We start from the raw sequence: 18,839 nt of genomic DNA, 5'->3' as shown, positions 1-18,839 counted from the left end.
TCAGACCTCTAAAAACATTAATTTCTCTTTTATCCACATGATATCAAATTAAAATGTGCAACAGAAAATTATCAGCTATGTAGAATTTCACATTTTTCTAAATTCAATTATCTATATGAACTGCATTCAGCTGAACCAAATGCACTAACAAGACACACCCTGCTTTGGACAGCCACATGCAGAAAAATGAAATTGGACCATTTCCTTACACCACACACAAAAATAGACTCAAAATGGATGAAGGACCTCAATGTGAGAAAGGAATCCATCAAAATCCTTGAGGAGAACACAGGCAGCAACCTCTTCGACCTCAGCCACAGCAACATCTTCCTAGGAACAACGCCAAAGGCAAGGGAAGCAAGGGCAAAAATGAACTATTGGATTTCATCAAGATCAAAAGCTTTTGCACAGCAAAGGAAACAGTTAACAAAATCAAAAGACAACTGACAGAATGGGAGAAGATATTTGCAAATGACATATCAGATAAAGGACTAGTGTCCAGAATCTATAAAGAACTTAGCAAACTCAACACCCAAAGAACAAATAATCCAATCAAGAAATGGGCAGAGGACATGAACAGACATTTCTGCAAAGAAGACATCCAGATGGCCAACAGACACATGAAAAAGTGCTCCATATCACTCGGCATCAGGGAAATACAAATCAAAACCACAATGAGATACCACCTCACACCAGTTAGAATGGCTAAAATAAACAAGTCAGGAAATGACAGATGCTGGCGAGGATGCAGAGAAAGGGGAACCCTCCTACACTGTTGGTGGGAATGCAAGTTGGTGCAGCCACTCTGGAAAACAGCATGGAGGTTCCTCAAAATGATGAAAATAGAACTGCCCTATGACCCAGCAATTGCACTATTGGGTATTTACCCTAAAGATACAAACGTAGTGATCCAAAGGGGCACGTGCACCCGAATGTTTATAGCAGCAATGTCCACAATAGCCAAACTATGGAAAGAACCTAGATGTCCATCAACAGATGAATGGATCAAGAAGATGTGGTATATATACACAATGGAATACTATGCAGCCATCAAAAGAAATGAAATCTTGCCATTTGTGACAACATGGAACTAGAGCGTATCATGCTTAGCGAAATAAGTCAAGCAGAGAAAGACAACTATCATATGATCTCCCTGATATGAGGAAGTGGTGATGCAACATGGGGGCTTAAGTGGGTTGGAGAAGAATAAATGAAACAAGATGGGATTGGGAGGGAGACAAACCATAAGTGACTCTTAATCTCACAAAACAAACTGGGGGTTGCTGGGGGGAGGGGGTTTGGGAGAAGGGGGTGGTATTATGGACATTGGGGAGGGTATGTGCTTTGGTGAGTGCTGTGAAGTGTGTAAACCTGGTGATTCACAGACCTGTACCCCTGGGGATAAAAATATATGTTTATAAAAAAAATAAAAAATTAAAATACAAAAAAAAAGACACACCCTGCTAAAAATGGGGTTATCCTTAGAGCAAGGCTGGAGGATGGGAGGGGGTCCCACAGGAATCAGTGCAAGCCAGAGCTTTGACAGTTAGCCAGCAGCAATCACCATGGGACCAAGGACTCCCTACCAATATTTGAATTGACCTTAATTTCTTAAAAGAGACATTAAATGGGGAAAGTAATTGCCCAGAGTATTTATAAAATTACTTAGCCACAAAAAAAATCAAGAATGCTTTGAAGAACCCAGGATGTGACCATCACCAGTTCTCCTAGAACATAAGCTCTGGGGGAGCAGAGATGCTGTCGTCTTCATTGCTCTGTCCCCAGAATCCTGCCTGGCAGGCAGCAGCACAAGCTGTCAATAACATATTGAATGGATGCACTTATATTTGCTACTTCTACCTCTAATCCCTCATAGGAGGAGGGGGATATATTATGGAAATAGAACTTAAGCTCCCATCCTTAGCTCACAGAATTATAAAACATCAGAATTGGCAGAACCTTAAAAGTCATCCATATTCAATGCCTGAGACGGACCTTTATGATTGGCAAATAATTATACCAGCAAAAATGTTTTGTTTTGTGAGATCATTATGATCACATGGTCAGTTGAGCTAACTCTTGCAAATCTTAGGATAGGCTATGCATCATTCAACTGACAAAGCCACAGCTTAAAATCATTTTACCTTGTTGCTCCTATAATAAAGATAGTCAGGGGAAGCCTCCGCAAGTGGAAAGTCTTAGAACCTTTTCCGGCAGCTATCCTGGTTGGGAACTTGGCCAGCGAGCCAGGCCACAGAGGCGGCAAGCAGCCAGGATGAGGGACAGGTGTCAGCTGTGGTGAGTGTCAGGCAATGGCTGGTTAGGACAGGTGGCTGGTGTGGAAGGAAACTGAGGGCCAGCCCAGAGTGACCTGAGGAGGGCAAGTGGTCTCCGAGTGGCTGGAAATCTCAGGGACAAAGGCAGAGTTCTCTCCATCTCCCGGCACTGCAGGGATCTGGCCTGAGACTCAGCAGCTCCTCAAAGACCTAAACCTATCTCTGCCCCTCAAGAAATCAACTCTCCTCAGGACTGGTTTTGGAGGAAGCCGAGTGGGCTTTACAAGCCATAATCATGTAGTCAGGCAAGCCAAGGTCTTAAGAGATTTTGGAGAGGACCACTGAGTTGGCAAGAAGCACAACTTAAAATAATTGTTACCTCAGTGGAAACCCAACGCAAAGGTGAACCAGCTACAACATGTCCAGGCTCCCATGAAGTTCTCACAAGGCCCCCAGTCCACAGCCCCCTCCTCAGAGTGCACCCTGCAGCTGAGGCGACCTTCCACTTCCTTCTCAGGCGCCACACACAGCTCGCCCCTCCTCCCTAGCTCCCCGTCCCTCCCGGGTCAGCAGGGAAGGCGGTCACAAAGTCCCCTCTCTATTGGGGTCTGGAGCAACAGAGGAGATCTTCTCAGGCGTGAAGGAACAGTCTTCCCAGTGTTCACCGTCCTGCCTCCCAAATGCCCCCAACCCCCCAGCACGTGGTAAGGCGCATCTTGGCGTCTGGCATTTAAGAGTCAGGACCCTTGGATTGGTGGTCAGGGGAGGTCCATTTCACTACAGGAGGTGATGGCTTCTGTCTCCATTTCTGATTTGTTTTTTAAACCAAGAGTGATATTCTTAGATAAATATTTCTCACCATTAAAATGGCATCAGAGGGGCACCTGGGCAGCTCGGGCAGTGAAGCATCCTGGAGTCCTGGATCATGTGGTGTTCCCTGCTCAGTGGGGGGTCTGCTCCTTCCTCTCCCTCTGCTCCTCCCCCAGCTCAAGCTTTCGCTCTTTCTGTGTCTCTCTCTCAAATGAATAAATAAAATCTTTTAAAAATAAATAAATAAATAAGATGAAATAAGATAAAAAGGCATCAAGTGTGTCCCGAGTGAGCATGTGCAGCAGTTAGAGGAACAAGCCCATGCCTCAGATGCTTACTCAGCTGGCTATCCCTCGGTTTACTGCTGCCAGATGCCGCAGGCAGTTGCTACCATTGTACACTTGAAAACTGTTCTCAACACACAAAGGAAAGTTCTGCAGTGATGGTGCACACTGAGTCAGCTCTCTAGTCCATTCCACAGAGAGGCAGCGCATCACATTCTGGTGTCCACACTGCCCCGTGTCTATCAGGGACATCAGCCCTGGACGTCACCACAGGCAGGCTACATAGGACGCTGAACAATGTCCCTGTACATCTGTAATTATTTCAGAATGAAAGGTTAAAATATGTTTGGACTCTTTGTCATCAATAGTGTGGCCGAATGCAGGGATGAATGATGTTTTGTTCTCCTTAGCACACAACGCTGGGGACAGGGAACAGAGTTACTACCCCTCCCACATTCCAAGAAGAGACCCACAGATTGGTGGTGGATCTGGGCTCCCGGGGAAGAAAGCAGAGGCCTTGCTTTTTAAGACCCTAGGCCAGCTAGGAGAGGCGATGAATCTCGACAGTCCCTATAAAGGAGGCTTGGAGCTTGGGTTTGGAGTTGTCTTGACAGAAGCAGCCAGAGTGGAGACACAGGGGCAGAAGGGGAAACACTGAACCCCAGGGCAGCAGATGTGCTCCGTCAGAAGCAGAGGGCCTGACCCAGCTGAGGGGCCAGTGCCACCAGCCCCTCACTCTGATGGAAGGTCCCGCCAGCATGAGGTGGAGGGCTGAAGCCGATATCATACTGTTAGACAAGCAGAAGAAGCTGACATTCTTGCTACATGATTTAGGACCCAAAGGAGGCCCACGGGTCCTGGAACCCTTCTATTGCCCACGGAGGGAGCAGAGGGAGCCCTGCTGTTCAAATACAACCAGCCAGAAGGAGCAAAACATTAAGACTCCATGAAATCTCTGTCAGGTGGTTTTCAACAGACCAGAGCCTTATCTAAAAAAGCTCTGGCTTTTGGGATTGATCTGGGCTGTAAGACCTGGAAGAATCTACCAGGACGTGTCTAGTGTTTTGAAAATCAGTGTTTAAAGAGGTAAGACCTGGGGCGCCTGGGTGGCTCAGTGGGTTAAAGCCTCTGCCTTCAGCTCAGGTCATGATCCCAGAGTCCTAGGATCGAGCCCCACATTGGGCTGCCTGCCCCTCAGGGAGCCTGCTTCCTCCTCTCTCTCTCTCTCTGTCTGCCTCTCTGCCTGCTTGTGGTCTCTGTCTGTCAAAGAAGTAAATAAAACCTTTACAAAAATAAATAAATAAATAAATAAAGAGGTAAGACCTAGCGATCTAGTTAGCTTCTCCGTTGGTTACAAATTAGCCGATCTAAGCCCAAGTGCACCGTGGGTCAAAAGGTGTGCCGACAAGTAGCCCGGGTGGCCGTCCCATCTTAACCCTGAAAAACAGACCCAAGTTGTGCCTGGGCGGCTCCGTTGGCTGAGCATCTGACTCTTGATTCCAGCTCAGATCATGATCTCAGGGTCAGGAGATGAGACCTACGTGGGGCTCCAGGCCCAGCAGGGGGTCTGCGATTTCCTGCCCTCTGCCCCTCCCCCACGCGCTCGCTCTCTCTTTCTCTCTCTCAAATAAATAAATAAATCTAAATGAATGAATGAATGAATGAACCCAAAAACACTTAAACAGATGGGAGGCTTTTTTAAGTACAAAATGCAACCATTCAAAATATCGGAAAGTTTGGTCTCCTTTTCAAATTTCAGTCCATTTTCCTCTATATTCAATCCCAAAGCTAATCATGTTACTATGTCACTTGCGATGCCCACTGACAAATCGTGGGGTTTCTTTCTTATACAACTGAATTAAAGTAAGTCAAAGAGCATGGATCACTTGTCAAATGGGAGAAAGTCAGAATCTATCTTTATGTAGAATATGATTAAAGAGTTGAAGATGAGTTTGATCATTAATGTGAGTATTACATTCATCTAAAATTAAAATGTCTGGGCATCTGGGTGGCTCAATTGTTAAGCAACTGCCTTCGGCTCAGGTCATGATCCTGGAGTCCTGGTATCGAGTCCTGCATTGGGCTCCCTGCTTGGCAGGGAGTCTGTTTCTCCCTCTGACTCTCCCCCTTCTCATACACTCTCTCTCTCTCAAATAAATAAATAAAATCTTTTTTAAAAAATAAATTAATTAATTAAATTAAATTAAAATGCCTTTTACTTAGTCATTTCTCCACCAGAGCCCAGGCAAAAATAACAAAAATGATTTTTTTTTTAATTCCTATCAGGATTCATAGGATTATAATTTACCTTGTAAAGAGTTCTCAATTCAAAAAAACAGAAATGTATTAACAAAGAGGACCCCAGACCTGCTGGCTTACCACCTCCCTGAACAGTAGCTGAGAAGAGAAAGTAGACCCCTCTTTGCTATAGTTATGAAAATGTTACCTTCCCCAGGAGAAAGGGATTAGGGTATAATGTTTCTTTGTCTCTCTGTCTTACAGGAAGCAACTGGGTTTCAGAAAGTATAAATCAATAATACCATAAGAGGGCACTAGACAATTCCTGTAAAGTCTGCATTATAAAAACATGGATTTTTAAGTGACAATATAACGAGATTGATACTATATTTAATTTAAAGTTTATTATCTCTGAATGACACAGGCTGCCATGAAACTCCATCTAACTTCTAGGTTGGGATTAAAGATCTTGTGTTTTTCCAAACTAAAGACTTCAAAGAGTCTTGAATTATCAACACTTTGAAATAGACACCTTTTTTATTTTATTTATTTGACAGAGAGAGACACAGTGAGAGAGGGAACACAAGCAAGGGGAGTGAGGTGGGGAGAAGCAGGCCTCCCGCTGAGCAAGGGGTCCTATGCGGGGCTTGATCTCAGGACCCTGGAACCACGACTGGAGCCGAAAGCAGATGCTTAATGACTGCTTATGACCAAGGCGCCCCTAGCCATCTTTAAATATGAGGAACTTACTGCCCTGGCCCCTCCAGATTTAAATTCTTTAAGATACAAATGAATTGATACCCACAACCACCCCAACAAGCCCATAACATGGTTCCCTACGGCCCTTTATAACCACATTCCATCTGCTGGGAATGAGATATCTACACCTCTTCTGGAATCAATAAATCATTTAAAAAAGTCATAAGCAGATAAAAATGCAAACCATCATGGTTCAGTAAACAAGTCTTTATTGCAACTGACCCAATGCATTTCGACTACTGAAACTCTGAGGGGGGCTCAGCCCAATGCCCCCAAGCCCACACGCTCAGCTCCCTGGGCACCACCATTTCCGCTTACCTGGCTTCCCAGCTACATTTTCAGAATTCCATGACTAAGTGGCCCATCTGATACCCCATTCTCTCAGCCTGGCCATTCTAGAACTACAGTCTACCCTGCCCTTTATTCTGGGGCCCCTGAATTGGGACCCCTTTAGAATTAGATCACAGGTCTTGGAGCTGCTGATATTCCCATAATTGGATCTGAACGGACTATGGGTTTCCGTCCCCAGGGCCCCTTCTTTATTCCCAGGTCCTACTGGCTTCCCAAAAAACATCACACCCCCTTACCTCTGTGCCCTCAGTAGGCAATGCCCTTGGCAGGCGTTCGCTGGGAATCCATCATTACTCATGACCAAGGGATAAGGTCCCTTGTTTTATAAAGAACTTGAACCTAACCTACCCGTCACAATACAACTACAGATTATTAAAGCCTTGTCTAGCCTGCCCCTCCAGGCCTGGGTTCAGGGTCCTTCTCTGGCTTCCTTTTAATCCTCAACCTGCCTTGACCATGATAGTGAACACTTCCTCCTGCTTCCTCACTGGCTAAATGCTCAGCTCCTGGCTGCCCTGCTCATTTCCGTATGCCCAGGAGGATTCCTGGCACAGGGAAGGTGCTGCAATGCTTGTTGACCTGAATCCAGAGAAACCATGGGGCAAAAAACCAACACTCACATTCTTCTCTTGAGACTCAGCAAGGTCGCCCACGTCCCCGTTGTCCTCTTTTTGTGTCTCATTTTCTCCACTCTCTTCAGTCTTCTCTGTTCCCTGGTCATGAAGCAAACCCATGGTATCACTAACCTTAGATAAGATTTCAAGGGAAAACCAAACCACACATGCTACGGTTTTCTTACTTGGATACACAGTATATAAACAAAGGGAACACAGACTTCCTATCTATTTGGTCACTTCGCTACTAGTACAGAATCACCACCCCCTGTATTGCTCATTGGACCTCCTGTTGTCGGTCAGTACATCTGAGTCATGTGCATGGTAGAGAAATAAACACACTAATGAGGAGCTATAATTCATCCATTTAAGGCTTATGAAGAGAACTCCAAAGGATTTGATATTCAGGCAGTTTGTTTTCTGTTGCTTGAGTGGTGGCAGGTTTTATAATTTTAGAGAGTAAAAAAAGATGATAGAGAATAGAGAGAGATAATAGATGGATAGATGGATGGATGATGGATGGATGGATGGATGGATGATGGATAGATTGATGGATGATGGAATGATGGACAGATGGAAGGATAGATGGAAGGATGGATGATGGATGGATGGATGGATGGATGGATGGATGATGGGTGGACAGATGGATGGATGGACGGATGGAAGGAAGGATGGATGGATGGATGGAAGGATGGAAAGAAGGAAGGATGGATGGAAGGAAGGATGGATGATGGATCAATGGATGGATGATGAATGATGGATGGATCATCATCCGATGGATAGGTGGATGGATAGGTGGATGAAGGATGATAGATAGTGAATAAATATATGGATAGATGGATGGATGATGGGTGGGTAGATGGATGGATAGATGGATGATGGATGATAGATAAATAGATAGATAGATACTCTATCTATATAGAGTTGAATGACAGAAAAATGAAAACCAAGTAGACATTCTGAGGAAGGTAGTCAGGGGGAAGATGGTTCAGGATACTAACTCTTACCTCTACACTGCTCTGTTCCTCTCCTGCTACATCACCATTGGGAAGAGAAGATGTTTCCTCAGATGATTTTTCCACCTGCATTATATAAATTGAGAATATTTGAGAATTTTCTTGAGGATAATAGCTTACATTTCAACATTTTTTAACTATTCAAATTGTGTTTGTCTTCATCCTTCATTTTATCTTTACAACACTGTAGCCTGATAGGTAGGATGGTTACTACCACTCACACTTGAGAGATGAGAAATTCAAGGCAGAAAGCGTAACACTGCAAGTCAGAGGTGGGACTAGGTCTACGCCTCCTACTTTATGCCCTTCAGACTTACCCACAGTTGCCAACCTTCTAAGATATTAAGCTAATTTTCTCATCATAAGAAGTTGTTTTGTAACTGTGTGAGGTGATGGATATCGACTAAACTTATTATAGTAATCATTTCGCAATATGTACATACATCAGATCTTTATATTGTATACCTCAAACTAATACAATGTTACATGTAAATTATATCTCATCAAAATTGGGAGGAAAGCAGTTACTCGTATTTCAAAGGCAGTTAAACCATAGATTCATCCTCTAATGCCATGCTCCTATGATAATCAATATCAAAATTTCCATATGTACCTGAAACTATCCTAATTCATACATATAGGCTATTTTTTTATTGGTTGCTATATTTGTTTAATTTTGTGGTTTTTCGAGCAGACATGGGAACATGGGGCACAACTTGATTTTTTAGTTTAATATATCATGGACATTGGCCCAAGTTAAATCAGATGGTTCTAACCTCATTTAAAAAAAGAAAATCTGCTAAATATTAAATATACAATTTATTCTAATATTTCCCAGCTGACAGTTTTTCAGAACTTATCTGTTTGTACTTTATAAACAACACTTTACTAAGCTGAATAAAATGATGGGGTTTTTTTTAATTTTTTAATTAGATCTCTTTCCAAAAAAAGAAACTGTAGCAATTCATATTCCATAGTAAATTAATGAACATTCTCTTTTCCTTAATCTTCATGACCAATGAAGATGACAGCTCTTTTTTATCTTCAATAACACATTGGGGACAAAATCAAATTTTATTTTTGTTTTAATTTACATTTTCTTAATTAATAAGAGAAAGCATATTTTTCATGAGTTTTAACCACTTATATTTCCTGCCCAGCTACCTGTCTTCATATGTTTTGCCCCTTTTCACTTCAGTTGTCTGTCTTTTATTGTCAATTTTTAGAGGTTCTTAATATAATAGAAATATTAGCTCTCTGTCAAGTTACAACTTTTTTTTTAGTCTATAAAGTTTTATAAATTTTGTTTTTCAGTTTTTAGTCTTTTACATACAATAAATTTATCTAATTTTTATTATCTGAAATGCAGTGCTGTTCTTCTATATTAATTAAGAACACCCACAGCTTTAATTACTCTAGAATTTAATTTTACATAGAATGTAAAGTAGGGCTCTGTTTTTTCATCCAGATAAACAGCAAAGTATATCTGCACTATTTATAGATCATCATTTTCCCATTTAATTAAGATGTTTTTGTCATTAAGTTTTATGTATATATTTGGATCTGTTAATATACTATTCTATATATGAATATCAAGACATACCCATGAATATATTTATCAGTTCCCATGCCAACATACTGCTTTTATCAATGTAATGTTTAACGTGAATTTTAATATTCAGAAAGGCAAGTTGCTACACAAAGTCTTTTTTCAGTTTTTCTCAGCTCTTCTCAGATATTTTTTATTCTAATAAATTTTAAAGTCATTTTTCCTGGTGTCAAATTTTTTAAAATAAGCTTTTGGTTAAAACAGCATTAAATAGGGGTGCCTGGGTGGCACAGTTGGTTAAGCATCTGACTCTCGGTTTTGGCTCGGGCCATGATCTCAGTGTTCTGAGATCAAGCCCTGCGTGGGCCTCCACACCAGCATGCGTCTGCTTGACATTCTCTCTCCTTCACCCTCTGCCCCTCCCACTTGCGCTCTCTTTCTCTCTAAAATAAATAAATAGATAAATCTTTAAAAAATAAAATGAAATAGCATTAATTATATTTGTTAGTTTAGAAGATGTTCACTTTTGGGTGCCTGGGTGGCTCAGTGGGTTAAGCCGCTGCCTTCGGCTCAGGTCATGATCTCAGGGTCCTGGGATCGAGTCCCGCATCGGGCTCTCTGCTCAGCAGGGAGCCTGCTTCCTCCTCTCTCTCTCTCTGTCTGCCTCTCTGCCTACTTGTGATCTCTCTCTGTCAAATAAATAAATAAAATCTTTAAAAAAAAAAAAAGAAGATGTTCACTTCTTATTGTTTAGTCAACATATCCAGACACATTGTAGGTCCCCCTATTACTTTAAGTATTTGTAGGTGTCCCTCAGAACAAAATTATGGTCTTCATAATATGAATCCCCATATTTTTCTTGAAAAATTTATTCCTAATTATTTTATGGATTTTTATCACCATCGTGAATGAGGTTTGATTTTTACATTCTAACTTCCTATCCATTATTATTGATATAAACAAAAACTATTAATTTTTATGTTTTTCTTTTATCCAGAAATGTCATAAACTCTTAATTCTAATAGATTGTATTGAAGTTTCTTGAGATTTCTAGGTGTACAATTACATCATATAAAAATAAAGATAATTTTTAAATTTCACATGTATTACATATATACACGATGCATTTTATTTTCCTACATTACTATAGTAACTACAACTTTTAAAACAAAGTTTAATAACATAGTGATGACAAGCATGCTATCTTGCCTCTAATTGTAATAGAAATGATTTAGTATGTCATGATCCGTGTGACACTTACAGCTGCCTTTTGATAATTGGTTTTTATCATGTTTAATTAGTTTCCTTCTGTTTATATTTTAATCCATTTTAGTTTTAACTAGGAAAGTCTGAAGAATTTTATCAAATATCTTGTTGGTATTTATGGAAACAAACATAAGGGTTTACTCCATCAATCAGTTCATAGAACTAAGTATGTTAAATACTGCTTTGTATTATACAGTTTGCTAACATTTTATTTAGACTTTTCCCCTCTGTACTTATAACAGGAATTGATCTAGGTAAAATTGAAAGTATTCTAAGTAATATATCAACTGGTCAGGGGTTTATTCTATTTCATTTCTCTGTTAAAATTATATATAATCAAATTACATGTATGTATTCAAATTACATATACTCAAATTATATATATATATAATTATATACTCAAATTATATATATATAATTTGAGTGTATATATATATATATATGCATATGGATATACATAGATATATATATATATATAGGCATGTCCATATGCACAAAGACACATACTTTCTCTCTCATTTGTATTTAATTGATTTGGGGTTTTGTTGGGTTCATACTGCCTACATTTTTATCTTGTTTTCCTATTGTTAGTTATTTAAATTGAATATTTCTTTTAGAGGCACCTGTGTGGCTCTGTCAGTTAAGCATCCGACTCTTGATCTCAGCTCAGATCTTGATTTCAGGGTCATGAGTTCAATGCCCACATCAGGCTCCACACTGGGCATGGAATCTACTTATAATTAACTATTTTACTAAGTTTTTACCACTCTTTTTATTTTTTTCCTTCCTTTTTCAATCATAAGAGTATTTAAAAGTAATAATTTTACTCTGTGTAGGGAGAGATTTGCTCATATATTGGGGTTTGGATATGAAATAACTTCTCGTTTACTATTTGATGATTTATCATATCAGGAGTTTTTTTGAGGGAGAGGGGCAGAGAGAGAGAGAATCATACACAGATTCCATGCCCAGCACAGAGACCCACTTGGGGGCTTCATCTCTTGACCTCAAGATCATGAACTGAGCTGCAATCAAGAGCTGGGCGCTTAACCAACTGAGCCACCCAGGTGCCCCTATAATACCAGTTTTATTTTCTTTGGGATATGGGGTTATTTGAAATGGGATATGCTTATTTCTTAAGTTTCTATGATATTTTTCTTTCAGGTTGTAATTCTGTGTTTGGGATAAGAACATACTCTGTAAAATCATTCCCTTCTGAAATTTATGAAAGTTTTCTTTTTGACCAAGTATATGATCACTGTGGAAAATGTTTTAATAAGTACAAGGGAAGACTACATTTTATTAATATTAATCTAATATACTGTTACTCATGCTAGTATGCATAAGTATATCCTATACACATCTATTAAATCAAGTTTCTAATTATAATTGTACCTGATAAGTAATAAATACAATGTATCTATTAAAAGATGTTTTTAATAAGTTTTCATTTTATTTCTAGGAGTTTCTGATTCATGTATTTGTGTATTTGACTGCTATCCTGATCCATAAAGATTCATGACTACTGTATTTTCTTCATAGATTTTTATCATTTTTCATTAAATTATACATTTTTCTTATTTAATGCTTTTGGCCTTGAATTCCTCTTTATCTGATATCATTAATCCGACTCCAGCTTTCTTGTTATCTGTACAGGCCTGCTGTATACTCATTCTTTTATTTCAAGTTTTCTTGAAATGACTGTCTTATTATGTGCTCATAAATAACATATGGCTCAATCTTTGTTAAAATCCAATTTCACTGTCGACTCCAATTCCTTTTTTTTTTTTAAGATTTTATTTATTTATCGGGGGGGGGGGGGGGAAGAGAGCGAGCACGCAGACAGAGTGGCCGGCAGAGGCAGAGGGAGAAGCAGGCTCCCCACTGAGCAAGGGGCCCGATGTGGGACTCGATCCCAGGACGCCAGGATCATGACCTGAGCCGAAGGCAGCTGCTTAACCAACTGAGCCACCCAGGCGTCCCCGACTCCAATTCCCTTACAGCCAAGTAATCTCCTTTGGAACCCAACCTTCCAACAGATAATGACTATAAATTCTGAATCAAAAAGAGAAACAAACAGGGGCACGTGGCTGGCCCAGCGGGTAGAGCACGCGACTCTTAATCTAGGGTCGTGAGGTTAAGACCCATGTTGGGTGTGGAACCTACTTTAAAAAACAAACAAATAAGCAAGCAAACAAAAGAAAAAATAAGAGGAAAATGAGCCAAAGCAAGAAGATTCAAGGGAGACTTGCAATTTGAATGATAAAAATTATTTGTATATCCATATTCATAGCAGCATTGTTTACAATAACCAAGAGGTAGGTACAATCCAAATGTCCATGAATAAGTGAATGAACAAAATGTTGTAAATACATACAATGGAATGTTATTCAGTCTTAAAAAGAAAACTTATCCTATCTCTTACCACCACACATATGAAACTTGATTGCATTATGTGAAATGAAATAAGCCACTCACAAAAAGACAAATGTTGTTTGATTCTACCTATATGAGATATCTAAAATGGTCACATTTAGGGGTGCCTGGGTGGCTCAGTCATTAAATGTCTGCCTTCAGCTCAGGTCATGATCCCAGGGTCCTGGGATCGAGCCCCGTATCAGACTCCCTGTTCAGCAGGAAGCCTGCTTCTCCCCCTCCCACTCCCCCTACTTGTGTTCCCTCTCTCGCTTTGTCTCTCTGTGTCAAATAAATAAATAAAATCTTTAAAATGGTTTCACTTATTTGTGGAGCATAACAAATAGCATGGAGGACATGGGGAGTTAGAGAGGAGAAGGGAGTTGGGGGAAATTGGAAGGGGAGGAGAACCATGAGAGACTATGGACTCTGAAAAGCAACCTGAGGGTTTTGAAGGGGCGGGGGGTGGGAGGTCGGGGTACCAGGTGGTGGGTATTAGGGAGGGCACGGATTGCAGGGAGCACTGGGTGTGGTGCAAAAACAATGAATACTGTTATGCTAAAAATAAGTTAATTTTTAAAAAAATAAATAAATAAAATAAAAATAAACAAACAATAAAAATAAAATAGTCAAATTTATAGAAACAGAAAGTAAATTATCATGGAAGGAACTGGAGGAGAGGAAGAAATTGGCAGTTGCCTGAGTATAGTATTTTTCTTTTGCAAAGTGAAAAAGTTCTAGAGATCTTTTGCACAGCAATATGAAAATACTTAACATTACTGAACTATGTAATTTAAAATGGCTAAGATGGGGGCGCCTGGGTGGTTCAGTGGGTTAAGCCACTGCCTTCAGCTCAGGCCATGATTTCAGGGTTCTGGGATTGAGCCTTTGTCTGGCTCCCCACTCAGCAGTGAGTCTGATTCTCCCTCTCTCTCTGCCTGCCTCTCTGCTGACTTGTGATCTCTCTCTGTCAAATAAATAAATAAAATCTTTTTTAAAAATGGCTAAGATGGTTTTGAAAAAAAGAAAGAGGACAATGACACTGAGTGAGTTACTGTTTGGGGGGCCTAAGTCTGAGAATAGGCAAATCTTATTGGGGAGATAAAAACAACAGAAAACTCGGGGTTTTTTTTTTTTTATATTTTATTTGTTTATTTGACAGAGAGCTAGAGAGAGAGCACAAGTAAGCAGAGCGGCAGGGAGAGGGGGAGAGAGAGAAGCAGGCTATCCGCTGAGCAGGGAGCCCGATGTGGGGCTCGATCCCAGGACCCTGGAATCATGACCCGAGCCGAAGGCAGCTGCTCAACCAACTGAGCCACCCGGGCGCCCCAAAACTCGGGGGTTTTTAACAGAAGAATCAGGAAACAGAACTTGGGGCAACCATAGCTACTAGGAAATGAGGACAGAATCCTGGACAGGAGAGAGGGAGCCCCAAATGCTGCAGCCTTGCCGTTGGGAATGTTAGAACCTCCTTGGATGGCCACGGTGAGAAGAACAGTACTCCCTGTGATGTGGGGTTTCTGCCACGCAGTAGTCACCCCCACAGCATTCTGTGAACGTAATGCTCTAATGTGGGCATGACTGCCCTCATCTTCATCAGCCAGAGGAAATCCAATTACATACGTAAGTGGATGTTTGTTACTGATATCTTAATAATATTCCCCTGACCAAAATAATGTATAAAAGACCTTGATCCTGGGCACCTTGGTGACTCAACTAGTTAAGTGCCCAGCTCTTGGTTTTAACCCAGGTGCTGATTTCATGGGTCATGGGATCAAGCCCCAAGATGGGCTCTGTGCTCAACAGGGAGTCTGCTGGTGATTTTCTCTCCCTCTCTTTTTCTCTCAAATGAAATCTTAAAAAAAAAAAAAAAAAAAAAAAAAAGACATTGATCCTAGTGATTCCTTGCCTGACATTTGACAACCACAGTATAGGTTATCCATCATAATTTCAGTAATTTGCTTTAAATGTCAAATTGATCATATCTTATGTCTTTCATTTCAATCTAGCATGTTCTAGAACAATAGTTTACACCTAGAGATTCCCATCACCTACATACAGTTGTATTACTATATAGGTGTTTAGGACCTAGTCCAGATCTACTGACTCTCCTCACTTGATGTTCTCGATATATTCCTACCATACATGGTAAGCGTGTGCTTGGCATTCATGGTATCTTTCATGGGGCATTGCTTGGTATATTCATGGTATAATATGTTTCTGGATAATTATCTTATATCAGGAGTTTTCCTCCATTCATCCACTTTTTTACAAATAAGATACAATGTTTTCTAACTTTGAAAACAGGCTTAGTGACTATGTTTATAGATATCTTATCTAAAACTTTTTGGACAGAGTTTATTGTTTTGTTTTTGCATGCCAGAGAAACAACCACAGTTTCGTATCAGGTGCATTATTCTTGTTAGAATCCCCATAAAGACTTTTACCTTCAAAAAAAATCATTAAAAAATTAACTACAGTTATTTTAAGTCTTTTGTCATCTACAGTTGTTTTTCTTAGTTTGTTTCATTCTGCTGTTTCCCTGAAAGCTTTTGCAGTCCACTACAAGCCAGACTGCTTCATTCATTACATAGAATGACCCAGAGCCCCCGAGAAAAGGACTATATGCCAGGTACTTTAGGGTATAGGCTTCTGATGGCAACAATTAAAGATCATTGAGACCATACCAGTGGACTGAGACAGGATTTCCAGAACCCTAGCTGAGAAGCAGATGGATTCGTGAGACTACCAACCCCAGATCCAGCAGAATGAAAATTAATTACATAGAAATGAATGAATCAGGGAAGGATGAGTACGGTTTTTGTTTGGTTTACTGTTGATGTTATCTTAATGTCCTATTTTCTGAATATATAAGGAAACCCTCTGTCTTTCCTGTTAAGCTTTTTATAAATCACAACAATGTGGCAGACTATTTTTGTACATTGAAATGAGACATTTGTAAGTGATATCCCCTCTGCCTGAGCCCTTCGGAACTTGAAAATTCTTATTAAGTCTTTCTGTGTTTCATGGCAATATCGCTCTCTGCCTAGGTTCCCTTAGAATGTGTAATCCTTATTGCCAGGACATAACTGGAAACTGTGTATACAACCAAAGCCTTGCCAGGAGTGTGCTATTAACAATGATACTCATTTAATCAGATATGACCAGATGGTTTTAAAGAACTACGGTTGCCTTTACGGAGCCAGTGCTTACTGGCAAAGCCCTCATCGGGAAAACTGTCCTCATACTTGGCCCCGTACAGCATGCTTTAGACAAAAACAATATTCCAAAAGAAAAATGCTGAGTATGTTACTTAATATCACTTTATAAGCATACATTGTCTATCTAATTGTTCAAGAGTATCTATTTTAAGGATGAGATTAATTTCCTTGCTGATACTTATCCACAATGTTGTTTACTACAAAGTAACACTGTGGCAAATAATATCATTTCCATAAATCATCAAATGTGTGTCTTCCCAAAGGGCAATTGAAGGACTTTCCCCACATGTGCATGCATAAACACCTATAAATCCAAGCAACGCTGACAACACCAGAGGTTCCAGCACAATCTGTGCTGCTAATTAGTGCAGTATCTGCAGATATCATGTACGTCCTGTGAGCTTCAAGCCCCTCCTCTGGGAAGATAATAATCAGGACTGGACGGTCTCTTAGCTCTCTCTAGGCTGGGTTTTATAATTCCATGGCCAGACCTTTCTTTCACTTAGTTAAAGAGAATTTCATGCAATATGACAAGACTTAAGCACAGATCAGGGCAGGATATAAAAACTGAAATTAGATATTTTTAAAATGGGACAAGATAAAACTTAGCAGAGGCTGAAATAGATTTACATATCTTAGTAGGATATATCTCAAAGGATAATGTTTTTTAAACAGCCAGCTATAGAACATTCTAAAAAATGTGATACCAATCAGGCATTAAAAGTACAAAATAACATACACATTGCTCATGGAGATAAATATGCTATATATATATATATATATATATATATATATATATATAGTTTTATATCTAATTTTTTTTAATTCATGATGTTGAATAAGGAAAGGTTAAGTATAGGCGGAGAGAGGAAGGGGCCCCCTGGCTAGGCTCTAAGGCTATTCCTGGCAGGAAGAAGCTAAGCCAGAGAGAACAAGTGATCAGGGAAGAGACAGGACCACCGGGCTGTGATGTGAGGGAGCATCACTCTCTGAATTACATTGTAATTACAGAACATGACCAGACCTCAAAGAAGTCAGTCATTAAGGATGTTATCAATAGTCCACACGCAAACCAAGATGGCACAAGAATCTCAAGGCCACAAGCTTCCTGGTCAAGTTTTTGATGAAAAACTGCCACTAGAAGCCCTCAGTGGCAATCCATTCAGGAACGACCTCATGCAAGAGAGCTGCTTCTTTCCTTTCTGCTCTCACCCTCACTTAATAAACTTTCACTTCACTTCACCCTTTTTTGTCCCTGAGATTCATTCTTCTACTCTGTGAGACAAGAACCCTGCAATCTTGCAACAATGTTGAATGCCCCCAGGGAGGGAGGGAAGCAAAGTAACCTTATAATTGCTCTGTAACGTTTGAGTTGTTTAACCAAAGCAAATACGGCATCACATTCATTTTCCAGAGGCACGTATGTGAATACTAAAATGAGTCCCTCATTTAGTGCTTGTTAAACAGAAGTGTGCGTCAGAGCTGGTGCAGCCACTCTGGAAAACAGCATAGACATTCCTCAAAAAGTGAAAATAGACCTACCCATGACCATATTATGCTAAGTGAAATAAGTCAATCAGAGAAAGACAATTATCATATGATCTCTCTGACATGAAGAATTTGAGAGGCAGAGCAGGACATCATGGGGGTCAGGGGAGGTGATACAAGAAGAGATCAGGAGGGAGACAAACCATTAAGAGACTCTTAAACTCATGAAACAAACTGAGAGTTGATGGGGGATGGAGGGGTAGGGATAGGGTGTCTGGGTGATGGACAGTGGGAAGGGTATGTGCTACAGTGAGTTGCATAAGACTGATGATTCACAGACCTGTACCCCTGGGACAAATATTACATTATATGTTCATTAAAAAAACAGATTGACCCCCCAAAAAAAGAAAGAAGTGTGCATCAGAATCAACCAAAGAACTTTTTTTAAGTGAAAATCCTCAGGCCTCTCCCAGTAATTCAGAATCAGCAGGTCAAACGAACTCTGACATCTGAATTTTTAAAACTATACAACTGTTTCTACAGCACAGTAAC

The 18,839-nt window shown here is 40.2% G+C and overlaps 1 protein-coding gene across 2 annotated transcripts in view; it reads right to left on the bottom strand.

Annotated features, from left to right (window-relative positions):
* SH3BGR (SH3 domain binding glutamate rich protein) overlaps positions 1-18,839 on the bottom strand; it is a 59,121-nt gene that overhangs the window by 17,082 nt on the left and 23,200 nt on the right. For both annotated transcript variants that reach the window (XM_059164747.1, XM_059164748.1), the window contains exons 4-5: positions 8,340-8,414; positions 7,339-7,431 (exon numbers count right to left, since the gene is read on the bottom strand). In XM_059164747.1, the coding sequence (XP_059020730.1) occupies positions 7,339-7,431; positions 8,340-8,414 (168 nt within the window). The remainder of the gene's footprint in view (positions 1-7,338; positions 7,432-8,339; positions 8,415-18,839) is intronic.

This window comes from Mustela lutreola, chromosome 2 (genome assembly GCF_030435805.1).
Source record: "Mustela lutreola isolate mMusLut2 chromosome 2, mMusLut2.pri, whole genome shotgun sequence".
In the NCBI taxonomy this organism is placed as follows: Eukaryota; Metazoa; Chordata; class Mammalia; order Carnivora; family Mustelidae; genus Mustela; species Mustela lutreola.
This window is presented reverse-complemented; position numbering and strand designations above follow the sequence as displayed.